This window comes from Apodemus sylvaticus, chromosome 7, assembly GCF_947179515.1.
Source record: "Apodemus sylvaticus chromosome 7, mApoSyl1.1, whole genome shotgun sequence".
NCBI lineage: Eukaryota > Metazoa > Chordata > Mammalia > Rodentia > Muridae > Apodemus > Apodemus sylvaticus.
This window is the reverse complement of record NC_067478.1, coordinates 16,893,906-16,917,503: the sequence shown is the minus strand read 5'-3', so window position 1 is coordinate 16,917,503 and position 23,598 is coordinate 16,893,906. Positions and strand designations below refer to the sequence as shown.

At 42.6% G+C, this 23,598-nt stretch overlaps 1 protein-coding gene across 1 annotated transcript in view; it reads right to left on the bottom strand.

Annotated features, from left to right (window-relative positions):
- Positions 1-23,598, bottom strand: part of Rad54l2 (RAD54 like 2) — a 97,188-nt gene that overhangs the window by 49,001 nt on the left and 24,589 nt on the right. The window contains exon 2 of the mRNA XM_052187394.1: positions 15,163-15,353. Within this exon, the coding sequence (XP_052043354.1) occupies positions 15,163-15,301 (139 nt within the window). The 5' untranslated portion in view covers positions 15,302-15,353. The remainder of the gene's footprint in view (positions 1-15,162; positions 15,354-23,598) is intronic.

Below are 23,598 nucleotides of genomic sequence, written 5' to 3'. Positions count from 1 at the left end.
CTCTCAAGGGGACCATGAAAAACAATCTCCTGGAATCTTAAGTGAACATAGGAGCTAAGAATGAGAGGGGCAAAAGTGACTTTTGCATTCCAAAAGAGTCAGGGGCAAAGAGGGCACAAATCTTTACATAATACAAACTCCACTGGGACCCTGTGCAAGCGTGGTCACAACACATCTGAAGAAACTGCTGCCCTTTCAAGAAACAAGGGACAAAGAGAAACTATAACAGTTCACCTGTTAATGAATTAACCCAGCACAGCAAAAGACAGTAAAACTATTTATTCCAGTAGCTGGAAAGGAAGGAGAAAAAGCCAAGAGGAGTCAAGGTTACTTTCTCCTCCTACTGGTGAATACATTGGAGCATTAAGCTACAAACAACACTACAGCTTTCACCTCACTCCCAGAGGACTTTGCAGTTCAGAAAAGGGCGTGGGCAAAGACTGAGGTTCCAGGAACATCAGTGGGCAGCAGACACTGTGCTGGGAAAGCAAGAGGCCAACGGGAAGAAAGGGGCTCTGTAAAACCCCGGTCACTGTGTACAGTACTAGGTACAAGTTCTTTACTTCAAGTATTCAGGTGTAATTTTAAAAGTTTAAATTATTCTTTCACACCCTTAATCATGATAAGAATTTCTGATTTGTGAACACTAAGATTGAAATGAGATGTTATGAAAGGCAAAACTAAATTATAATAAGCCCTTATACCCTACTCGAAAGAGATCAACATCTGAGGTTATACCTTGACAAAATGGCAAACTCATTATTATGATGAACTTTTTCAACTATTTCATTAATTAAAAGCCCAAATCTTGCCAAGTGTGGTGATGTCTTTAATCCCAGCACTTGGGAGGTAGAAGCATGCAGATCCCTAAATTCAAAGCCAACGTGGTCTATAAAACAAGTTTCAGGAAAGCCAGGGTTACATGGAAAAACCCTGTCTAAAAAAAACAAAACAAAACAAAAAAAAAACAAAAAACCAAAAAAAAAAAAAAAAGTCTATAATGTTAACTCTGTTAATGCAAAGAGCTATGTAATTAAACTTTAATCAGAAAGACAGGAGAATGATATGGAGCAGATTGGCCATACTAAAAGAAGAGAAAAAAGTCTTAGGTATATCACATGGGATGTAGCTGAAAAATTAGGACTTCAAGGTCATTTTGGCGGCTTGAATGAAAATGGATCCTATAGGTTCATGTTTGAATGCTTGGTCCCCAGTTAGTAGTGTTTGGAAAGGACTGGGAAGTGTGGCCTTTTAAGTAAGTGTGGCCTTGTTGAAGGAGGTATGTCACTGGAGGTAGACTTCGTGGTTTCACAAGTCCATGCCAGCCCCAGTCTCTCTGTTAGCCTGCCTGGATCAGGATATAAACTCTCTGCCCATGCCTACCATTACTGCTGCCATGTTTCCTGCCAGGCTGATCACTATAAACATAGAAACTGTAAGCATACTTCCTTTTTAAAGAGTTGCCTTGAAGCATAGCTCAGTGTGGTAGAGTGCTTGCTTAGCGTGCACAAGGTCCTGAGTTCAGTTCCAGGACCATCAAAAGAGAGCCACTGGGAAATGCTTCCACATGTACATCCTGAAACTTATGAATAAAATGCAGAAAACATAACCAGAAAATCTCTTCGGGTGGAGGGGGCATATACTTGGAAGAGGAGGGGGTTGGGAGAAGGGATTGGGGGCTTTTGGGGAGGAGGGAAACCAGGAAAGGTTTTTCCATTTGAAATGTAAATAAAGATTATACCAAGGAAAAAAAAAAGAGTTGCCTTGGCCAAGGGGGTCTCTTTATGGCAAATAAAGCTAGTAAGTTCAAGGCCAGCTTGAAACTATCTAAAAAGAGGAGGAAGAGGAAGAGAAAGGGAGAAGAAGGAAGAGCAGCATCTGCTAACCTGGGCTAAATAAGCAAGGCTGTCTTTAAAAAGTCAAAAACAGAAGTCAGGACTACATACACATGGAGTCCAAGTACTTGGGAGGGGCTCGCAGGGGAATAAGATCAAGGCCAACCTCTCAGCTCCATAACAAATTTAAGGCCAATCAAGGTCACATGAGATACTACCTCTAAAAAACAAAGCAAAATATATTTCAGAAAACAGAAAAGAAATCAGGAAGATTAGGGGGGAAAAATCAAGTGATAGAGAATAGTTATATTATATATATCAAAGAAAAGACTTCCATTTACATATAAAAAAGTTTAACAAATCAATAGGAAATGATAAGTTCTCAAATGTCAAAATGGCCATAAGCATAAATAGATAAAATAATCTGAGAAATACAAATCCAGCAACAGACAGTCCCATCCCCTAACTAAGAAAAACTGCTCAAGATCCAACCAAGTCCCTCTGAACAATGGGATCAGTGTCTGGCTCACTTCTCTGAGGCCCTTGGCATACCCAAACACTCTGCCCCTGTGTGTCTCAGCCTGGCAGAGAAAGGGAGGACAGGAACTGATATCTAAGTTGGCACTGCCTCATCTCAAACAGCGAGGCTGCAATAATTCTGACTTTTGCTATTTGACATTTGATCTTAGCCAAAAGGCTGAAAAGTTAAGACAAATGCTATTCTGAAAAAATCAGTCTAACAATAAATAATCAAGCGTTCCCATGAAAAAGTGTTATAAGGTCCCAGTGAGTGGGGAAAATGGTTTAAAAACAAACAAACAAACAAACAAACTCAGAACAGAGAGACCTAGTCTGGCACAGTAGTTTAGCTGGGAGGGGTACTGCACACCTTTGACCTCAGCATTCCTGAGGCAGAGGCAGGCAGATCTCTATAGGTTCAAAGCCAGGCAAATCTTCATCTATAGTTTCAAACCAGCCAGGGATACAGGGTGGGTTTGTTGTTGTTGTTGTTGTTGTTGTTGTTGCTTGTGTATTTTCCAGACAAGGTTTCTCTGTATAGCCCTGATTTTCCAGGAAGTCACTCTGTAGACCAGGCTGGCCTTGAACTCAGAAATCCACCTGCCTCTGCCTCCCAAGTGCTGGGATTAAAGGCATGTGCCACGACTGCCCCTCCAGAGACCCTAATGTAAAACAAACAGGAAACTGTAATTTAAGGCATGCTACTGTCCACCCACAGAGATGCCAGTATGCCTAGCTAAAGAGCAACAAGAAAGCTAGACAACTTCCATTTGGTCAGTGCAGGCGGCTACCCCAGGCTCATCTACATCAGCCTTTTAGTTTCTTTTCTTCCTAAATGCAGATCCTTCCCATTCTTTATACAGAACAACAAAATAAAAGACCTAGAATTTGTGTTCCAGAGTTTTCAGTTTGTGTTTGGGAACTAAAAGGTTCATCAAGGACTTGCCCAAGATCACAGCAGTTTAGTACTAGATGGTGTTGCCCGAGGCATGTTCCTGCCTACTATTCAGCAGTTGTATCTGGCAGTGAAGGAAATTCAAGGCCACAGTCACCGCCTGGATCAAGGCAACCTTTCCAGCACCATCAGTTCTCTCCCTCCCTAATCATTTCTATTATCATGTGACTAAAAGGTTAAAACTTACTAACAGAAACACACACACACACACACACACAAATGCCTCTGGCCCATATACTTTCCAAGTACTACAGAGGGAGGCAAGGGGTTTCAAGTCAATGTAAGCGATAACAATAATATAAATAAATAAAGCATCAGTCAGGTGGCGGTGGCAGCGCACACCGGTGATCCCAGCACTCTGGGAGGGAGAGGCAGGCAGATTTCTGAATTCGAGGCCAGGCTGGTCTACAGAGTGAGTTCCAGGACAGCCAGGACTACACAGAGAAACCTTGTCTCAAAAAAACCAAATTCAAAAAACCAAAAAACTAAAAAACAGCATCAAAGCAGAAATATTTGTTGACCTCAACTTCCCCCTTCTTTTATCTGTACCTGTATATAGCAAAAGTTCTCAGCTATCTATTCTTAGTTGGGACTTGTGGTATAGGCCTGTAATCCTAATTATTCAAGGAAGCTAAGGCAGGAGGTTTGGAAGTTCAAGACCTGCCTGGACAACTCGGTAAGATCTTGTGGGAGAGGGGACAAATATTTGGGAAGAGAAAAGAAAAAGAAAACTTAATTACTTTTTTTTAAAGTAAGAAGAATGCTAGATAGAGATTTAGCTCAGTGGTAAAGCTCTTGCCTAGCATCAAAGATGCCCTAAGTTCAGTCCTCAATAACACACAAAGACAGACAGATACAGACAGGGTCTCCTACCCCCGCCTTTTCTTTAAGCTTCTATGGCTGCTCTGAAACTGTTCATCAAGACATTAAGGGTAATCTCAGCATGTGGGAGGTCAAATCTGCTCAAGGCCAGCTCAGGCAAGCTAAATAGTGAGTTCTTGGATAGCAAGACTAGCAAGCGAGACCCTGACTCTGAAAACGGGGGATGGGGCTGGAAAGTCGGCTTGGTGGTTAAGAAAACTGGCTCCTCTTTCAGAGGACTGGGGTTCAATTCCCAGCACTCACATGTGTGACTCTAGCTCCAGGAGAATCTCATGCCTCTTTTGGCTAAAGACTCTCTTCTTTGAAATGCTTTGTTGCCTGACTTCCTACACAGCCCTTCTTTCTGCATTCCTCTACCTTAATAGGCATTTCTTCCTGCTGATCTTTCTCTAGCCTTCTCATAAATGTTGTGTTGTGATTTGGTTTGGTTTGGTTTGGTTTTTGGTTTTTTGGATTTGGTATTTTCGAGACAGGGTTTCTCTGTATAGCCCTGGCTATCCTGGAACTCATTCTGTAGACCAGGCTGGCCTCCAAACTCAGAAATCTGCCTGCCTCTGCCTCCCAGAGTGCTGGGATTACAGGCATGAGCCACCACCGCCCAGCTTAAATGTTGTGTTAAACTTGGTTTTCAGTTTCTCTTATTCTTCAGATGTGCTAAGGTCTACCCCACAGCACAGCTGTGACGATGTTGTCCCATGCCCACCAGCTACTTCATACTGTTGCAGTATGATGCTTGCCAGTCGCCGACACAGAAAAATGACTCGACTCAGAGCAGGGCCATGCAGACCACCTACCCTGTTATGTTCTGTATGTTAAGAGATTTATTCATCTTAAGAAATTCCACAACTGTAAGCTTCATGTAGGGTCCATCAAATTAAAGGTCAATATGAACTGTTATGTCCAAAATGGCTTGAGTTGGGGCCAACCACCGGCAGCACTTCCGGAACCTGCATAAGAGCTCATTGTAGTTTTGCAGTTTTTGCCTTTATAAGCTGACAGAGAGAAAAAAGTATTCGGGTTCATGGCCTCAGCCCCCAAATTCTGAGTTATAGCCCTGATCGATCAGTCTTAGGGCGTGAGTTAAAGTAGCCCTGTGTGACCGAGTTTGGTATTTGTGTGACTTGTAGGGCGACCCCTGAACCCCAACAAGATGAACCCATCTTTACTTACAATTTAAAGTTAGAACTCACACTTTAATCTGTAATCTAGAGTCCTCTCAATTCTAACCACCTGCTTTCAAGACTCTTCAACCTGAAGGTACAACCCATATTGAATTTAATGTTTATAAAACTAAACTCCTTTGTACCCTCATTTGTTTCTGCCCCTACCCGCACCCCAAACCTTCCAAAGACCAGACATGGAATCTTTCAGCAGTTTTTCAGTCCACAATTTTTGGAATTTGTCCTAATTTTTTCACAAAATCTACAACCATTGGATTTAAAAGAAAAGGAAAGGAAAGAAAAAAAGAGAGAGAAAGAAAAGAGATAGAGATACATATAGGGCTAGATGGTATCAGAGGTTAAAAGCACTGGCCACTCTTCCTGAGGACCTGTGTTTGACTCTCAGCATTCCTTTAGCAGACCACAATATCTGTGGCTCCAGTTCTGGAGGGTCTGATGTTCTCTTCCAGTGTCGGAGGGCAACTGGCATGCATATGGTATAATACATCCCATGCAGGTATAATACCCATCATATAAAATAAATACAGCTAAACAGATCTTGAAGAAAACTGTTTACCCTCCCTTTAAACACACTGAAATCTAATTACTTCTACCACTTCCACCAAGACAGCATCATCACCATCTGCCTGGATTTCTGGGAAATCTTTGTAGCTATTCTCTGCTTTAGTTCTTCCTTGTAGCTAACTCTCTACATAAAAGCCAGAAGGATCATTTACAACTGAAGTCAGATCTTGTTGCTGTTCTGCTGACACTCTCCAGTGTCTGTATCTGACAGGATTGCTTTTTCCACTTGGAAATTTCCTAGCAAACTCCTAAAAACGTATCTATTCAGGAGGGTTTTTTAGTTGGCTGTGAAGTTTTGTTGGTTTTTTTTTCTAAAGATTTATTTACTTATTTATTTTATATGAGTGCTGTACAGACAGTTGTGAGTCATCATGTGGTTGCTGGGAATTGAACTCAGGACCTCTGCTTGCTCCGGCTCAAAAATTTATTTATTACTATATGTATAATACACTGTGGCTGTCTTCAGACACACCACCATTACGGATGGTTGTGAGCCACCAGGTGGTTGCTGGGATTTGAACTCAGGACCTTTGGAAGAGCAGTCAGTGCTCTTAACCACTGAGCCATCTTACCAGCCCTGGTTATGGAGTTTTGTTTGTATCTAGTTTCTGTTTCTTTATAGCACTTAAACATCTTCTGACATACTATTTATAAACCAGATATGGTGATACACACTGTAATCTCAGCACTTGTGAGGCTGAGACAAGAGGATTGCCGTGAGTTGAAGCCAGCATGGGCTCCAGAGTAAGGACTAAGCCAGCCAGGACTACACATCTCAAAGACAAATAATTAAAAACCAGACATTATTTATGTATTTATTATAAATGCCTTACAAGAATGAGAATCTCAGGGGAAAAAACAGTTTTGGTCCTCTCTGTATTTCCAGTGCCATGACAATGCTTGGCCAAGAGCAGAGGCTCCACAAATATACCGAGTGACTCAAAGAATGTATCCCTTTTTCTTGTGTTCTTTCTTTTCTCTTCTTTTTTTTCTTTTCTTTTTGAAGGGGGTTGGACATTGAGACTAGGTTTCTCTGTGTGGCCCTGGCTGTCTTAGAACTAGCTCTGTAGACCAGGAAAGCCTCAAACTCACTGAGATCAGCTTGCCTGCCTCTGCCTCCCAAGTACTGGGATTAAAGGCATGCACCACCACACCCAGCCTCCCTGCTGTTCTTTTACACTAGATTCCTTTCCAGATGCCCCCTGTTCCCTCTCAGACATGTTATCACTTTAGGCACTGATAATCTCTAGGGTTTTTAAGCAACTCTGAATCCTCATAGATTCTATTAAAATCTGTCTTAACAAGAACTAAATCTAAACTATTATATATGACAAAGTCTATAATGATCTGTAGACTAGATAGGAGTAAATTAGATACATGGAAAAGGAGTAACCTTATTCTGAGTGGTTATGCTTCTCTTAAAGGAAATCTTGGGTTAAAAGGCAAGGCAGACTTAAATTTAAAGGAAAATTTCCCATCTGGGCTGGCAATGTTGCCCACAAATGCTACAGACTATTAACAAAATCCCCAACATGAAAAGCCCCCGTTGAGTTGTTAGTCAGGGTTAACCACAAGACTCCCAAAACCTAGGCTATTGCTTTGTTGCCTCCCAGAGATTGAAAGCAAGTCCCTATTGCTGAAGACACCATGTACGTCAGACACAGAGTCCAAAGGATCTTAGTTCTGACCTGAAAGCCTCCTCCCTGGGACTACTTTTCATGATAGGAGAAGTAACCCATAGTCCTCCCCAGGCATGCTATCTTTGAACTAAAGCAATAATCAGCACGGTACTATATCCATAAGATACAGAAGGGGAAACAGTCCATTCAACAAGAGCGACATCATACCCAGTACTAGAAACCTAGCTAACTATCCAGGGTGTTTAAAAGCATGGATCTCGGAGGCAGCCTACAATAGCTACTTTACAAAGCCAGCAAAGATCTTACATTCTAAATATTTATCTTTATTCCACAGATAAATATAGATCTCAGCCCTCAACAAAGAAATGTCTCCTTGTAACAGATGGAGATAATTACAAAAAGCCACAACCAGTAAAAACACAGAGAATAAATGACTGTGTGGTGCCCAACTCCAATTGATACATCTAAAACAGTAAAAAAGCTAAAGCTTTTGAACCACAAAGGAAGGGGAACTGGAAGATCCGAAGAGCTAGAGGGACAGGAAGTTTGCCATCTCATTCCTAGAAATACAAGGAAAGCTATACAAATACAGTCTCATCTTTATGGCTGCCTTAACAGGACCTGAACAAGGCCTACATCAACAGACACTCTAACAGGAAACAGGAAAATCTCCTAGGGGCCTGAGACCTAGGCAACCAGTTACACACAGCTGAGGAATGCTAAGAGTAAGATAAATGGTCTTCCTCAGGGAAAAGCACACTGATGGTTATCTAGTACCCAATGGTCAGCCTTAGAAACATGCTTACAAGTCCTGCAATGCTGGTGCTCACTTTTGATCCCAGCACTCATACAGGCAGAGGCAGGAGGATCTCTGAGTTTGAGGTAGTCACAGAGCAAGTCCCAGGACAGCCAGAGGTAAACAGAGAAGCCATGTCTCAAAAACAACAACAAAAACCCGACAGACAAAAAGCCTAAACAAAACAAAAACATATACATACAAGTTACATTATACAGAATGAGCAGGTTATGCATGCATGCATGCAATACATACATAACAAAGAAATAGAGGCCATGAATATGAGAGAGAATAGGTGGGGTACAGGGGAAAGGCTGGAGGGAGAAAAGGGAAAAAATTGTGTAATATAGTTTTTTTTAAAAAAGAGGCAAAGACAGAAAGTGAAGAGAACAATGATCTTGGTACTCAGAAAGCCGAAGTCCAAGTCCAAGGCCAGAGCGGGTTTCAGAGTGAGTGCAATGTCTTATGAGCTACACAGTGTGTTTAAGGCCAACCTAGGCCATGTAGGCAAGACCTTTTCTCAAAAAGCCAAAGAAGGGGGGTGGGGAGAGGAGGAGGGCATGACCAGTGCTGGCACCATGCTTTAGCATCAGCACAATGAGTCCTGCTTGTATGTGCCATAAACATTTCATGATTTAAATACTGTTTCTAACAGAACACAGTCAGGTTCTATTCTCAGTTTTATTCTATTCCAGTTTTCCCCATGACTTGCATGGCAGATAGTAGAGATAACAGAGCCAATCCATTAAAGGGGGAAGGCGTTGGGAACAAACTCAGGGCTCCATAACTGCTATGTAACTACTGAGCTACCCCTGGCTAGGAATCCACTCTCACCCAGCTTCATAAGAAGCTTGCACATAGTTCCTTATACAAGCTTTATTTCAGTGAGGGGGAAAGGCCAGATGAGGTAGAACAGGTCTATAATCTTAGCACTACAGAAGCTTAGGCAGAAGAATCAAGAATCCATGAATTCAAGGCTATTCTTAACTATACAGTCAGGCAGGCAAGCCTATAGAAAAATCTGTCTTAAAAAACAATTCCCTTTAGGTGTGGGGAAAGCAAGCATATAAACAAACTGGGGTACATCCACACAGTAGATAAACTACTTACTCATCAATAAAGAAAGATCTGACTTGAATATGTAACTTAAGAAATGCTACGACTTGCCTAGCGAGAGAACAGAATGCTGAAACCTAACTAGGTGAAATGTCAGAGGGACATCAGCGCCTCCACTTGTCTGTTGTTTGACAGGGCCTGACTACACTCCAACTACTTCTGCAGTTTTGTTGTTTGCATATTTTGAGACAGGTAGCCCTGGTTGGCCTAGAAGTTACTATATATGTCGGGTTGGCCTTGAACTCAGGGTTCTGCCTTTGTCCTGGGGTGCTGGAATTAAAATGTGCATCACTATGACAGGCCCATCTGCTAACTCCTTTTGTTCCTAAAAACATTCCCATTCTTCCCTACTTTCATCTTGAACCAGAAAACACATATAAATCAAAATAATTATGCTGAGTAAATGAAGTTGAACTGGTAGAAAGAATATAAATGCGATATACTCTGTGATCCCGGTTACAGAGAGGTTTTAGAAAACGGCGCTGGGAAGATGGCTTGGTGAGCAACAACCAACGGGCTGTGAGAGCGTGGGGGCTGGAGTCTGGATCCCAGCTCCTGTATAAAAGCTGGACACAGTGAGGCTTGCCTGTAACTCTAGTGCTAGAAGGACCTAACAGATAAATCCTGGGTGCTTGCAGGCCAGACAATCTAGCCAGAATGAGGGGCACTGGGATACAGTGAGGACCTCCAAAATTTAAGGTAGAGAACAGTAGAAGAAACCCAATGCCCCCCCCCCACACACACACACAAATTAATAACTGGTGACAAAAAGAAAAGATTTCTGAAATATTTCCTTCCAGGTACAGTTTTGTTTGAGGGTCTTTTTGTTTTGTAATTTTTAGATTTCTTTTATATTACAAGTACCCTGCTTTCATGAATGTATGTGCATCCATGTGCATGCCTGCTGCCCTAGGTCAGAAGAGGCATCAGACCAATAGGAACTGGAGTCACAGACAGCTGTGACATGACATGTGGGTGCTGGGAATGAAACTCCAGGCCTCTGTAAGAACAAGAAGTCCCAACCACGGAGCCAACTTTCCAGCCCTTTTTGCAAGACTTTTGGAGGATGGTAACACAAAAGACTGAGTCTAAGACCCTGTAACTGCCAAATAGTCTACCACTGAGCTCATACTTTGCCCTTTCTTGTCGTTTTTTTCACAAGAGGTCTCACACTCCATTGACTAGGCTGGCTTCAAATTCATGCCAATCCTTATCGCCTAGCCTCCAAAATTCTGGAATTACAAGTATAGGGAGTTACCATTCCCTAGTAGAACTTGCACTGTTTCGCCATGCTAAGAACCGAACCCAGGGCCTTCTATACATGCAGGCTAGGCAACCACGTGATATTCATGTCCAGCCCTCTCAGGTGTAACACTTCCTACACTCATCCTGTGAAATAGAGGAGTTAGGAGTTTACAGGGTCTCACGATCTAGCCAGGCTGGCCTCAGGGTTCATGCACCTCAGCCTCCTTAGTATTGGGATTACTGTAACTCTTTATAAAACCAAACCCACTCAGGTTGCTTCTGGTTAAATTAACTCTGGAGCCCTTTGTACTTTTTCTGTTTCCAGTTTCTTGAAGAATATGACCTTTCCTGTAGACTGTCGCTATTTACTTTTACTGACATGGTGAGAATTCAGTAAGAGTTTGAAATCACTAACCCATGAGACCAAACTGTAGGGGCCAGCCAGATGGGTCAGTTGGTAAAGGTGCCAGCTGCCAAACCTGACCACCTGAGTTCAATCCCTGGACCTGTGAGAAAAGAATCAACTCTTACAAGTAGTCCTCATACTTCCAAACACACCTGTAACAGAAGCACACACACACACACACACACATACACACACACACACACAGGGAAGGATATAAATAAATATATATAATATATAATTATATAAATTAATTCAGGATTTTAGCTTCTTCATATCTCTTGTGTGATAGCTAATCTTGAATGCAACTTGATACAGCTAGGAAAGAGAGAACTTCAATTGAAAAGCTGTGCAGGGGACGTGCCTGCAGGACATAGGACGTTTCCTTGCTTCCTAATTACTATAAGTGGGCCCATCTTTAAACAGGTAGGCCTGGCTTGGATAAGAAGTAGCCGAGCACGAGCCGGGGAGAAAGCCAGCATGACACTGTGGTTCCTACACCAAGCTTCTGATATAAAGAAGTCTCCAGTTAGATAACTATACCCACCCAAGCATCTGACTCCCCTCAGTGACCAACTGGGACTTGGAAGTGTGAGTCAAACACACCTTTTACTTTCTGTTGGGTTCCTCTTGGTCATGGTGTTTTTCACAGCAATAGAAAAGCAAACTAGAACTACCATGCCTAGCTTATCCTGGGCTATTCCATCCCCTGATTTGTAACTATCTCACTGTGCTCTATCCACAATTTGTCTCATTGTTTCCGATTCTAAATCAAGTTTATTCCTGAGGCCTTTCCTTGATTGTTTGCCTAGAACACTTCATCTCTGATACTTCAAACTTCAAAGAGAACAACAAGAAGGGGACCACAAGAAAAGCAAAAAGCAAACTTCCTGAAGGGGATCAAAAGCGCAGAGAGAGGGGAGACCAGCTTTCCCTACTCAGCAGTCTAAGATGAAGTGGTTCTGCCTCAGGCCGAAGGTAAAGTCTTACTTTTTGGTTATGAAGCAGCTTCCGGAAGGGACTAAGCATGCCGTGTGTGGGTTAGGAGGCCAGGACCTTGATATGCCATGTAAAGACTAAGACGAAAGGCTGGAGGCACACATGCCTTGGGTGGTACAAGTACTTGCCTAGCATTCCCACAGCCCCAAGCTTGATATCTAGTCCCCATCTCCCTCAAAATGCAGCAGAATAATAAAATAAAGAGATGCTGACACATGCAGCCAAGGCCTCTCAAATTTTTCTGCTAAGTGGATCCTAAAAAAAAATTCTCAATGTTCTCTTCTGCTAGAAATCATGGAACATAATAAAAACCACGCAAGCCCTGATGCAAAATTCGAAGAAATATATTATTTTACCTTTTTCAACAGGGTTTTACAATGTAGCCCTGGCTGGCCTTCAATACAGATCCTTTTGCCTCTGCCTCTAGAGTGTAGAGATTAAAGGTGTACAACTCTATGTCTGGTGCAAAATAAATTGTTTTTTAACACAAACAAACAAAAATGCACCTGAACCTTATACATGAGACTCTGTCATCTGCACATTTATTGGCTGGTGGGAGAGTGCATGCCTGGAAGAATGAAAAGCCTGGGTTCCATCCCTGGTACAACAAAAACAGAGAAAGAAAAAAGGAGAAAACCCAGTGTCTTAGGGTTCTCTAGATTCACAGAACTTGTGGGTAGTCTCTATATAATAAGGGAATTTGTTGATGACTTACAGTCTGTAGTCCAACTCCCCAACAATGGTCAGCAGCAGCTGTGAATGGAAGCTCAAGGATCTAACAGTTGCTCAGTCCCAAGAGGCAAGCAGGAGAAGAGAGCTCTAATCTTTCTTCTTCCAAAGTCCTTATCATTGCAGAAGGTGTGGCCCAGATAAAAGGTGAGAGCCACTGGCAGGATCTGGGACTTGCTTCGTCCCAGATGACCTTGATCTCAGAGATCTTCCTGTTTTAATCTTCTGGGATTCATAGCCACTATGCCTCAAGATCTCCATGCATGATCACAAGTGAACCTTCCAATTCTGGACGGTAGTTCATTCCAGATATAGTCAAGTTGACAACCAGGAATAGCCACTACACCCAGCATTAAAACTACACTATTCTCAAACAAATCACAGTAAAACTCTCGCCACTTCTAAATAAATAACTGTATGGCCTTAAAGGCATGTAATGTTTAGTAAATACTTTGATATCTTTGGGAAATTGTTTCCAAGATCTCCTCCTATATATAACAGAGTCCACAGATACTCAAGTCTCATGTATAAAATGCCATAGTAAAGCTAGGTACAGAGGAACAGACTTATCCAATTTCTTACGAAGTTGAAGTAGGAGGATGTCAGATTTGAGGCCAAAGTGGAATTCATAGAGACCCTGCCTCAAAAGGAAGAGAAGGAGGAGAAGACGGTAGAGACCAGAAGGAAGGGACCCTGCAACACTCCACAAAGCTAAGGAGATGGACGGATGGATGGATGGATGGATGGATGGATGGATGGATGGATGGATGGATGGATAGGTAGGTAGGTAGGTAGATAGAAAGAAAGAAAGAAAGATAGATAGATAGATAGATAGATAGACAGACAGACAGACAGACAGACAGACAGACACATATTCAAGGGAGATGCATGTGTATATAGGTATATATTTCTGTATAGGTGTCATACTCAGCAGCATCTAAAAGCCATCTGAACTTTACAGGGTTCTAAGTATGTCTACAAATACCTATCTGAGAACCCAGATGAGAAACAGAAAGTGATGCAGATACCTAGGAAGTCAAAGGTTAAACGGAGAAGATGTAAGCGGTGTGTAATGGAGAGAAAATCTGACTTATGAACCACATGGCAGGTGTGAGGTTAGAGAGAATGAGAACGGAAGAATGTAAGAGCAGACATCAGAAAGAGGGTTGCTGTTCAGGATCAGAATCTGAAGGGAGAAGCACATTTCCCTAGACTCCCTCAGAAAAGTGATGGTCTAGTGCACTGTTCAGTCCCACAAAGTAATAGAATATTATAACCAAAAGCTTCTTCCTTAGTGACAGTGCCACAAAAGAGAAGGAAAGAAAGTTTCTAGGCTATTTCAAAAACCAGATGTTAGCCTAGTACACCTGAGGACTGCCAGTTTAAGGCCAGCCAAAGCTACAAACTGAGACTCTTGCTCAAAAAAAAAAAAAAAAAAAAAAAAGAAAAGAAAAAAAAACCATAAAAAGAAAAACAAAACAAAACAAAAAGGCCGAGAGTCAAAGGAAACAGGAACTTAAATAAGAGGAATCTGGGGGAGCCTATCAGCTACAAAGATACAGCTACCTCCTAGTTGGAACAATTTACAAGGGACCAGCACTACAGAGATCAACATTCTGGGACTGTCAATCTGTCTGAGAATCTCTATCCACATAATTCCCTCATTACAAACGTGCAAGCAGAATTTTCTTTTTTTTTCTTTTTTTTTTATTGATATATTTTTTTAATTTACATTTCAAATGATTTCCCCTTTTCTGGACCCCCACTCCCCGAATTTTAATTGTGATTTCAGGAAACTCACAGGACACCACTATACCTGAGAGCTGATACTTCAAGGCTGCAGACTTGGCACAGGGACTCTACCACAGACTTCTCCTCTCTGATTTGAGCCTACCTTTTTGTCAAAGATGGACTAAATGCTCATCTTTCTACCACTAAAACAAGGTTTCCTTGAAAGAACAACCATTCACCTCCTGAGAATGACCACGGACGTTCTGTGGCCCTTTCTTCTGCCTGTTCTCACTACAGACGGTCTACAAAATCCAACTAGAATCTTGGCATAATACATACACCTACAACCCCAATACTTAGATGGGTGAGGGGAAAAGATTGCAGCAGTTCATAGTAAACCTGGTTTACAGTGAGTTCCAGGCCAGCCTCAGCTATACAGTGTAAGACCTTGTCTCAACACCCTCTAACCCCAGCCCTCCAAAAAACCAACTAGAAATACCATGTTCTCCCAGTAAAAATTCCACAGAAGAAAGGATAAGGCAATCTGTTATCAGTAGAGGAACTTACCATCCAGCAGGCCTTCCTCGTCATCCCTGTCATGCTCCTCCACTGCCACCTCCTCCTCCTCCTCCTCCTCTTCCGCATCCTCCAGCTCCACGTCCGGGTCCAGGTCTGGATCGCTCCCTGAGGCGGAATCGTCTGACATGGCTCCCAGAAGTCCTCAGTGGGCATTACCGACTCATGTCCACAGTAGGGTCCTAAGCGGAGGTCAAGAGGCATCAGAATCACCAAAGTTTCACTTAGGAGTACAGCCTTTCCAAGAAAAACATCCCAAAGAGGAATCCCTGGAGCTTTTTAAAGCAAGGCAAACTAACCAAAGCCAAATCTCAATCTTCTATATGAGAATGCTACCTTTTTTTTTTTTTGGATTTGGTTTTTTTGAGACAGGGTTTCTCTGTGTAGCCCTGGCTGTCCTGGAACTCACTCTGTAGACCAGGCTAGCCTCGAACTCAGAAATCCGCCTGCTTCTGCCTCCCAGAGTGCTGGGGTTACAGGCGTGCACCACCCTGGCATGAGAATGTTACCTTAATACACACTTTGATGAGTTTGCCCAGCCCAGGCATCTCAGGGGCTACTTTGACAAGAAAGGAACAGCCACAAAATAAAAACAAGATGTCTTTGAATTCCCACTTGCTCATGGCATCCTGCTCCTTTCAGTTTGCTGAAAACCATCTCCTATGCTCATGCCTGCCTGTCCACACAGAGACACGGATGGACAGTTGGACAGTTTCTCTCTCTCTCTCCCTCCCTACCTCCCTCCCTCCCTCCCTCTCCCTCTCTCCCTCCCTCTCTCTCCCTCCCTCCCTCTCCCCCCCCCCCCTCAGATAGTCATCCCAGGCACTATTCTAGGTACAGCAAGAGGAAAAAGAATATATAGAGTGTGAAGCCTAGTGTGTGACAGGAGGAACTGCTACTTTGCACTGGATGTCAAGGAAATCCTCACTATGCAGAGACTAGGGGACACAGGAAGCCACAAAGACACAGTAAGTGTGTGCTTCAGGCAGAGTGAGCATCAAAGGAACGGGTCCTGTGTGGACAAGGCAGATGCAGCCACAGAACAGCACATGGCCAGTGAGAAGCGATTACTGGCCACACAGCCACTCTGCCCAAGCTTGTAGGAGTCTCAGCGTCATGAGGCCTTGAGCGAAGGCCTCAGCGTCATGTCTGCTTTTAGGCTGTTCTCTACATCTTGGCCTAGTCCCAACCACATTTTTCAAAAAGCTGTGCAAAGTACCCTCAACTTCTAGAATCATATTTCTCTTTTAAATTCCATTAGCCATAGTAAGCACTACAAATCTCCCCTGAAGGGTTAATACAGGCCACCTCCTGACCAACAGTGAACCTCCAGGGCAGACACATAAATAGGAATTATCTTTATACTGTGGGCATCCATTTGTCTGTATTCCTTGACTACTTGCCAATCTGTTATGTCACATACCTTATTCTCTCTCTCTCTCTCTCTCTCTCTCTCTCTTTCACACACACACACACACCACAACACACACACAGGATTTTTTTTTTAATGGAGACAGGTTCTCATGTAGCTCAGGGAGGTCTTCATTGGCAATGTAGCCAAGACTATCCTTGAACTCCAGATCCTCATCTTTACCTCCCAAGCCCAAGGATTCTAGGTATGAATCATCACAACTGGCTTTAGGTAAAATTTCTAATTAGTACCTTTAGGTACTCAGATGGCTGTCATTCTAGGAAATAAGGTTTATAGCAATAGAATAACAATGTCATTAACAAGGAATAGACTACTATATACCCTCACTTAACAACACCATCACCAGCAGCAGCAGCAGCAGGAGGAGGAAGAGGAGGAGGGCTAGGTGTGTGGCCCACACCTTTAATTCCAGCACTCAAGGAAAGGAAGGTGGACCTCTGTGAATTCCAAGACAACCAGAGCTACATAAGAGAGACTGTCTAAATAACAAACAAAAAGAAACAAACAGAATACCGCCCCAGCCCTCACATTCCTGACAGCAGCAAACCACAGTTCAACAGCCAAGCACTACACATGCTAAGACAGGTGAGGCAGCCTGATCCACCTACACTCCAGACCAGCAAAGATTACACAGCAAGACCCTGTGTCACCACTGCCACTACCATCCTCACCAAAAGCAGCAGCAGCAGTGCAACAGCAAAACAAAAACAAACAAAAAACCCAAAACAAACAAAACCAGAACACTTTAAATCAGAGTCTCCTCCCCCCAGCATGGAGAAAGAGGGATAGCAAGTATCACAGTTCAGTAAGGTTATTAAAGTTCACAGTTCATCGATTCTATTTCTAAAAGATGAAAAAAGAATTTCAAAGGTTCCCAATACAAAGAAGGAACACTTTTTAAAGAAGGGGAAAGGCTAACTTCCCTGATTTGATCATTTCACATTGCATGAATGTAACAAATTATCACACAGCCACATAAATATGTACAACAATTATGTGTGAATCTTTCTTTGTTTGAGACAGGGTTTCTCTGTGGTATAGTCCTAGCTGTCCTGGAACTCAACTCTGTAGACCAGGCTGGTCTCAAACTCAGAAATCCGCCTGCCTCTGCCTCCCAAGTGCTGGGATTAAAGGCGAGTGCCACCACTGCCCAGCATGTTCAGATCTTTTAAAAGTAAAAATGAGCAGGTGGTGGTGGTGGTGGCGTGTGCCTGTAATCCCAGCTCTTGGGAGGCAGAGGCAGGCAGATTTCTGAGTTCGAGACCAGCCTGGTCTATAGAGTGAGTTCCAGGACAGCCAGGGTTACACAGGGAAACCCTGTCTTGGAAAAAAAATCCAAAAAAAAAAAAAACAAAATAAAAAAAAAAAGTAAAAACGATACCCAGACCAGATGAATGCAATAGAAAGTAACTGAATATAACTGTAACTCAGAGGATATCAATTTTTCTTTTACACATTCTTCCATAGGCCACTAAATTTTTGTTTGAGATGACACAATGAACATTATTCTCAGCTCTTTAGAACTGCATCAACTACTTAAGAGGTACTAGTGCCAATTTTTCAAAAAAGTCACAATGAGTAGCTGAGAGAGCTCAAACAGAAAAGAATGCTTGTCCTGCAAGCACAGTACCTGAGTTAGATCCCCAGAACTCTTGATTTTAAACAAACCAAGAAACCTAGTCGAGCAGGGTGGTAGTATTTATAATCCGAGGGCTAGAGAAGCAGACAGACCCTGGACTCTGTGGCCAGCCTAGCTGGCTCGGTGAGTTTCATTCCAGTGAGACACTGTCTCTAAAAAAAGTGGATAGATAATGCTTGAGAAACAACCCTCAAGGCTGTCCCCTGGCCTACACCCAGGCACATGCACACACTCAAAGGTAAGTAAGGCCTCTGTCCACAAAGCAGGGCATTGTTGGAGAGCCCACATTAAAATCAAAGGACAAAACAAAGGTGTCGAGAAACCCTGTCTCGGAAACAAACAAACAAACAAAAAACCAACAAAGGTGTATACACACACCATCACTGGGATAGTTCTTGACATTTCAAAGCTATACAGCACATGCTCTTATCTAAGGGAAAGAAATATTTCTACTAGCCATGGTGGCAGGGGAATAGTACCAGCACTCAGAAGAAGTAGAATTTGAGACCAGCTAGAATACAACAAAACCCTAAATTAGAAAGAGCATCCTTGCCGGGCAGTGATGGTGCACGCCTTTATTCCTAGCAGTTTGGAGGCAGAAGCAGGCGGATTTCTGAGTTCGAGGCCAGACTAGTCTACAGAGTAAATTCCAGGATAGCCAGGGCTATACAGAGAAACCCTGTCTCAAAAAAGGAAGGAAGGAAGGAAGGAAGGAAGGAAGGAAGGAAGGAAGGAAGGAAGGAAGGAAGGAAGGTGCATCCTTTTCATTGCATGATCTCATTATCTCTGGAGACATTGAATAGTATTAAATTTTCTCAAATGACCTCAGAGCAATTTCACAGCAAGTGCATGACTTCATTAAAAACAAATAATAGGACCCATGCCTGGCACTGCACAGTGCATGTGGGGCAGAGGATACCCAGACAGCCAAGGCACCACTAAGATGATCGGGTAAGTGGAAAGTGGAGAGATGGGAGAGAAAAGCAAAATAATAATAATAATAATAATAATAGTAATAATAATAATAATAGTAATAATAAGAAGATAAATAAATAAATAAAGCAGACTGATGTATACATGGTAAAGAAGGAGGAAGTAAAGACTCAAGGGTGGTGAGAACAGTCTGATGTGAGTAGCCTGCACTGCCTTCTGAGGCCATGGTGAGGTCCTGGCCCGGGCTGCTTCAGAAGACCATGTCTGGGTCCCTGGCCCTGCAGCAGTGTGGGGTCTGTGCCAATGTTCTTGACCCATGTTACCACCAAAGACCATGCAATGTCCCTAGTCTGGGCTGCTGCCTAGGACCATGCTAATGTCCAAGGGCTTCAAAGAGTCAGTCCCACCCCTCAACAGCTGCAGCAGTTCAGAGAATAGCCTCACACCTCACCTAGGCAGCAAGGTCGAGCTGGCCTGAGTGACCTGGCCAGTGACATGGTGCAGTAGAGCTGGCCCTGCTCCTTGCTGGTTGTGGCATTCTCACTGGTGCAATGCTGAAGACCTGACTCCAGTGGCATGAGGAACTGGCTCCAGGGGCACCAGAGGAACTGGCTGGCTGTCCAGCCATGCCCAGATCAGCTTAGAGTTGGCCCACCCCAACATCTACCCCATCTGTGAACTGCTTGAGCTCATCAAGGGGCCAATCCTGCAGAATTAATGCTACAGGATCTCCATGACACAGGACAACAGCAGAGTATCACCTGGAGTCCAGCATTGAGAGTATAGCAGAAGCCAGAGGATTCAAAGCAGAGCAATGAATCATTGTAAGTAAAACTGTGTGGTCAAAAGGGTGTGCTGTGTGACATGGCATGATACACCGCAGCTTCTACAGTGAGATGGGGTTTCTTTTTAGTTGTTTTGGTTTTTTTGTTGTTGTTGTCTTTTGAAGGAGGAAGGTTGCAAGGGCAGAGGGCAAACATGGAGGGATGGGAAGATGAGTGGTAATGGGGTACCTGATGTGAAATTCGCAAAGAATCGATAAAAAGTATATATTACAAACACATACAACAATATAGACACACACATATAAAATATAAACATAACCCTGGATTTAATAATTTCCAAGGGAACATTCAGTCTACATCACTGAGCAATAACCCAGAAGACAACCCACCAGGCAAAGCATTCACATAAATCAAAGACAGGGGAAGAATCTAGTACATGTCACAGCCATCTGTCCAGCCCACTAAAAGCCCACTGTGGGTCACTCTCTACCTCAAAACCTTTTCATACAGGGTAATACACTGCTTTGATCACTCCTGCCGTGCATTTCAAACTCCTGCTAAGCTTGAATAGCCTTTTGAGGGAACATCAGTTATTTGAAAACATACTAAGATACAATCATGGCAGCCATGAGGCTAAAATGACACACTTGACATACTTTACTTGGAAACAGAATAAGACTTTTGGCAATTTGGATCTTAAAAGAAAATAAGAAAGAAGAGTAAACAAATACACTCAAGATTCCCAATAGCAGGGCCATGAGAGACAACTAATTCTCTAAAGGCAATGAAGTAGGGTGATACCCAGGGATTGTCACCAAACACGGCAGAGACACTAGAGAAGTATTTATAAATGTCAGTGCCGATTCTGAGCCACAGCTCTGAAGACAACCAGCCGCATGACTTCAGGGAGGGCTGTTCTCATGCAGCCTCAACCACCCTTCTTATTCCAGCCTAGGAGAGAGGGACTTTCGTCAGTCCTCAAGGTGTCACCTGATCTAAGACAGCAGTTCTCAAAGGGGGATGGATCCAGAGGCTTGGAATCAGCCACAAAGTCAAACTACACAGTTTACAAAGTCATTCAAAGTGCAAAACACAGCAATAATTTTTGCATAACTGAATACAGAAAGGTCCTTGACACATGTTCAAATTCTATACCACAGCTAACTTTTAAGAAACTACTACTTAAGGCAAAAAAGATGGCTCAACAGTTAAGAGAATTAGCATTGCCTGCTCTTGCAGAGATCCTGAGTTCAAGTCCCAGCAACCACATGGTGGCTCACAATCATCTGTAATGGGGATCTGATGCCCTGTTCTGGTGTGTCTGAAGACTGTGACAGTGTACTCATTACAATTCTTTAAAACAAAATTATTGAGAAAGAAGAAAAGAAACCACTACTTAAAGGGGTGGAGGCAGACCTTTTAATCCCAGCACTTTGGACATAGAGACAAGAGGATCTCTGGGTTCAAGGCCAGCCCTGGTCTATAGAGTTCCAGGACAGCCAGGGCTATACAGAGAAACCCTGTTTCAAAAAACCCACAAAAACAAAAACAAACAAACAAACACTCCGCTACTACTTGTCAGAAAACACACATTGAGACTCTTCCTTCTCCGTGTTTGTTCCTGTCAAGCCTATGCCGGTCCATGATGCAGACCGCATGATGCCAACGACAACGCATTTAGATACAAAGAACCAAGAACTCAGCTGTCTCTCTTTAGCTAGACACTTTCAAATGTGCAAAATAATTATGCTCATCTAGTTTTGGTTAGTCAGTTTGTTTGTTTTGGAAAAGGAGTTGGAAGCATTTTTTTTTTTTTTAACGAATTGCAGCATAAAACTCTGGGAAACTACTAGGAGAAACCAGTCAAGGATATATTTCATTTTCCACACAATCATGGCCATAGGGAAATAAAAGCAGAGAGGGAAACATGACAACAGGAGTTGAGAAGACATGCTATAAACCTAGACTCTGAAAAATTCTCACATAGCCAGATTTGATATGATGCACACCTTGAGTTCCAGAACTCTGGAGGCAGAGGCAGGTAGATTTCTGGGTTCAGATCAGTCTGGTTTATAAAGTGAGTTTCAGGCCAATCAAAGCTATATAATGAGACCCTGCCTCAAAACAAAACAACTACAACAACAACATAAATGCTCACATTACACACACATTAAAACATCAGACCAGCCAAGTACAGATCTCTTATTCATAATCTCTGCTCTTGGCTGAAGCAGGTGGCCAGCTAAGCCAGTCACACCACAACAGAGACTATTCCGTAGAGTGTGTCCTTTTCCTGGACAGTATTTCTGTCTACAGATCAATTAAGGCATTCCTTGTCTAGTGGGCATCATCACCACTGGAGCATCTCCACTGATGCTCAATTTCTTCTTTGAACCAAGAAGAGGGTGCCGTCAGAAGCAAACATGTCTTTAGACAAATGATCAATAATAATGAAATGGCCTTAAATGTCCTATTCTGTGGACTTCTGACACATCTAGGTGATTCTTCTGTCTCTTGCTCCTGTCACGGGGCTAGGAGAACTGGGATTACAGATGTTCAGCACCATATCTAGCTTTTTTATATATGGGTTCTAAAGATCAAATTCAGTTATAAGGCTTGTATAAATAACAAGTGCTTTTACCCACTGAGCCATCTCAGCAGCCTCTATACTGATAGTTTATAACAGCTTTCTTCTAGGTCCAGTGTCTAACCCAAGATCCTGTACTACATTTGTTTTCTCTTGTTTGAAATTGCTCTTGAAGGAGTCTTTGGCATATATGGTGCTGTGTTTGCAGTCAGTCTCTGGACCCTTGTCTTTCAATATTCATTCTGATCTTAACTTTCTTTTGACATATTAGAAGAAAAGGTTCCACTACTTTGAGAAGAAAGACATTTGAATAGAACTTATTCCTTTAATTGTAGCACTGGGATGTCTGTAGCTGAAGCAGGATTGCTATTAGTTTAAGACTTGCATGGGATACATAGTGAGTTTTAGCTATACTAGGCTGCAGAATGATCTCTTAAAAACAAGACAAATTTTAAAGAAAAATATGGGGTAGATATCAACCAAGGAAACAGTTTCGTAGTATGTAAACAATATAGCTGGCATAACGACACATGCCTGTATTCCCAGCACTTAGCCTCCTAAGGGGTTAGAGAATCAGGAGTTCAAGGTTATATCCTCAGCTATGTAATAAACATGAGATCAGCCCAGTTACTTGAAACTCTGTCTCACAATACAAAATACTATCAGAAATAACTTGTATATAACACAGGTTTAGTGGTTTAGAAATAATTATGCTGGGTGGGTAGGGGGTTGCATGGCGGCACATGGCTTTAATCCTAGCACTTGGAAGGCAGAACAGGCAGATCTCTATGAGTTCTTGGCAAGCTTGATCTACTAAATGTAAAGTATATATGAACTGTTTTACCTTAACTATTCTTAGTTATTTCTATTTGAGTCAAATGATATCTCTGCCAATAAGCAGTCCTTCATAATTCTGCTTTACAAAAAAAGTCTGTCAGATGACCCTAGGCCAAAAGGCCAATGACTGATGCTCTAACATTTTGAGGAATGAGGGAGGAACTGTCCAGGTAGTCAGCCATCTCTACAAACTGGTTAAGTTTTGGAAGCTATG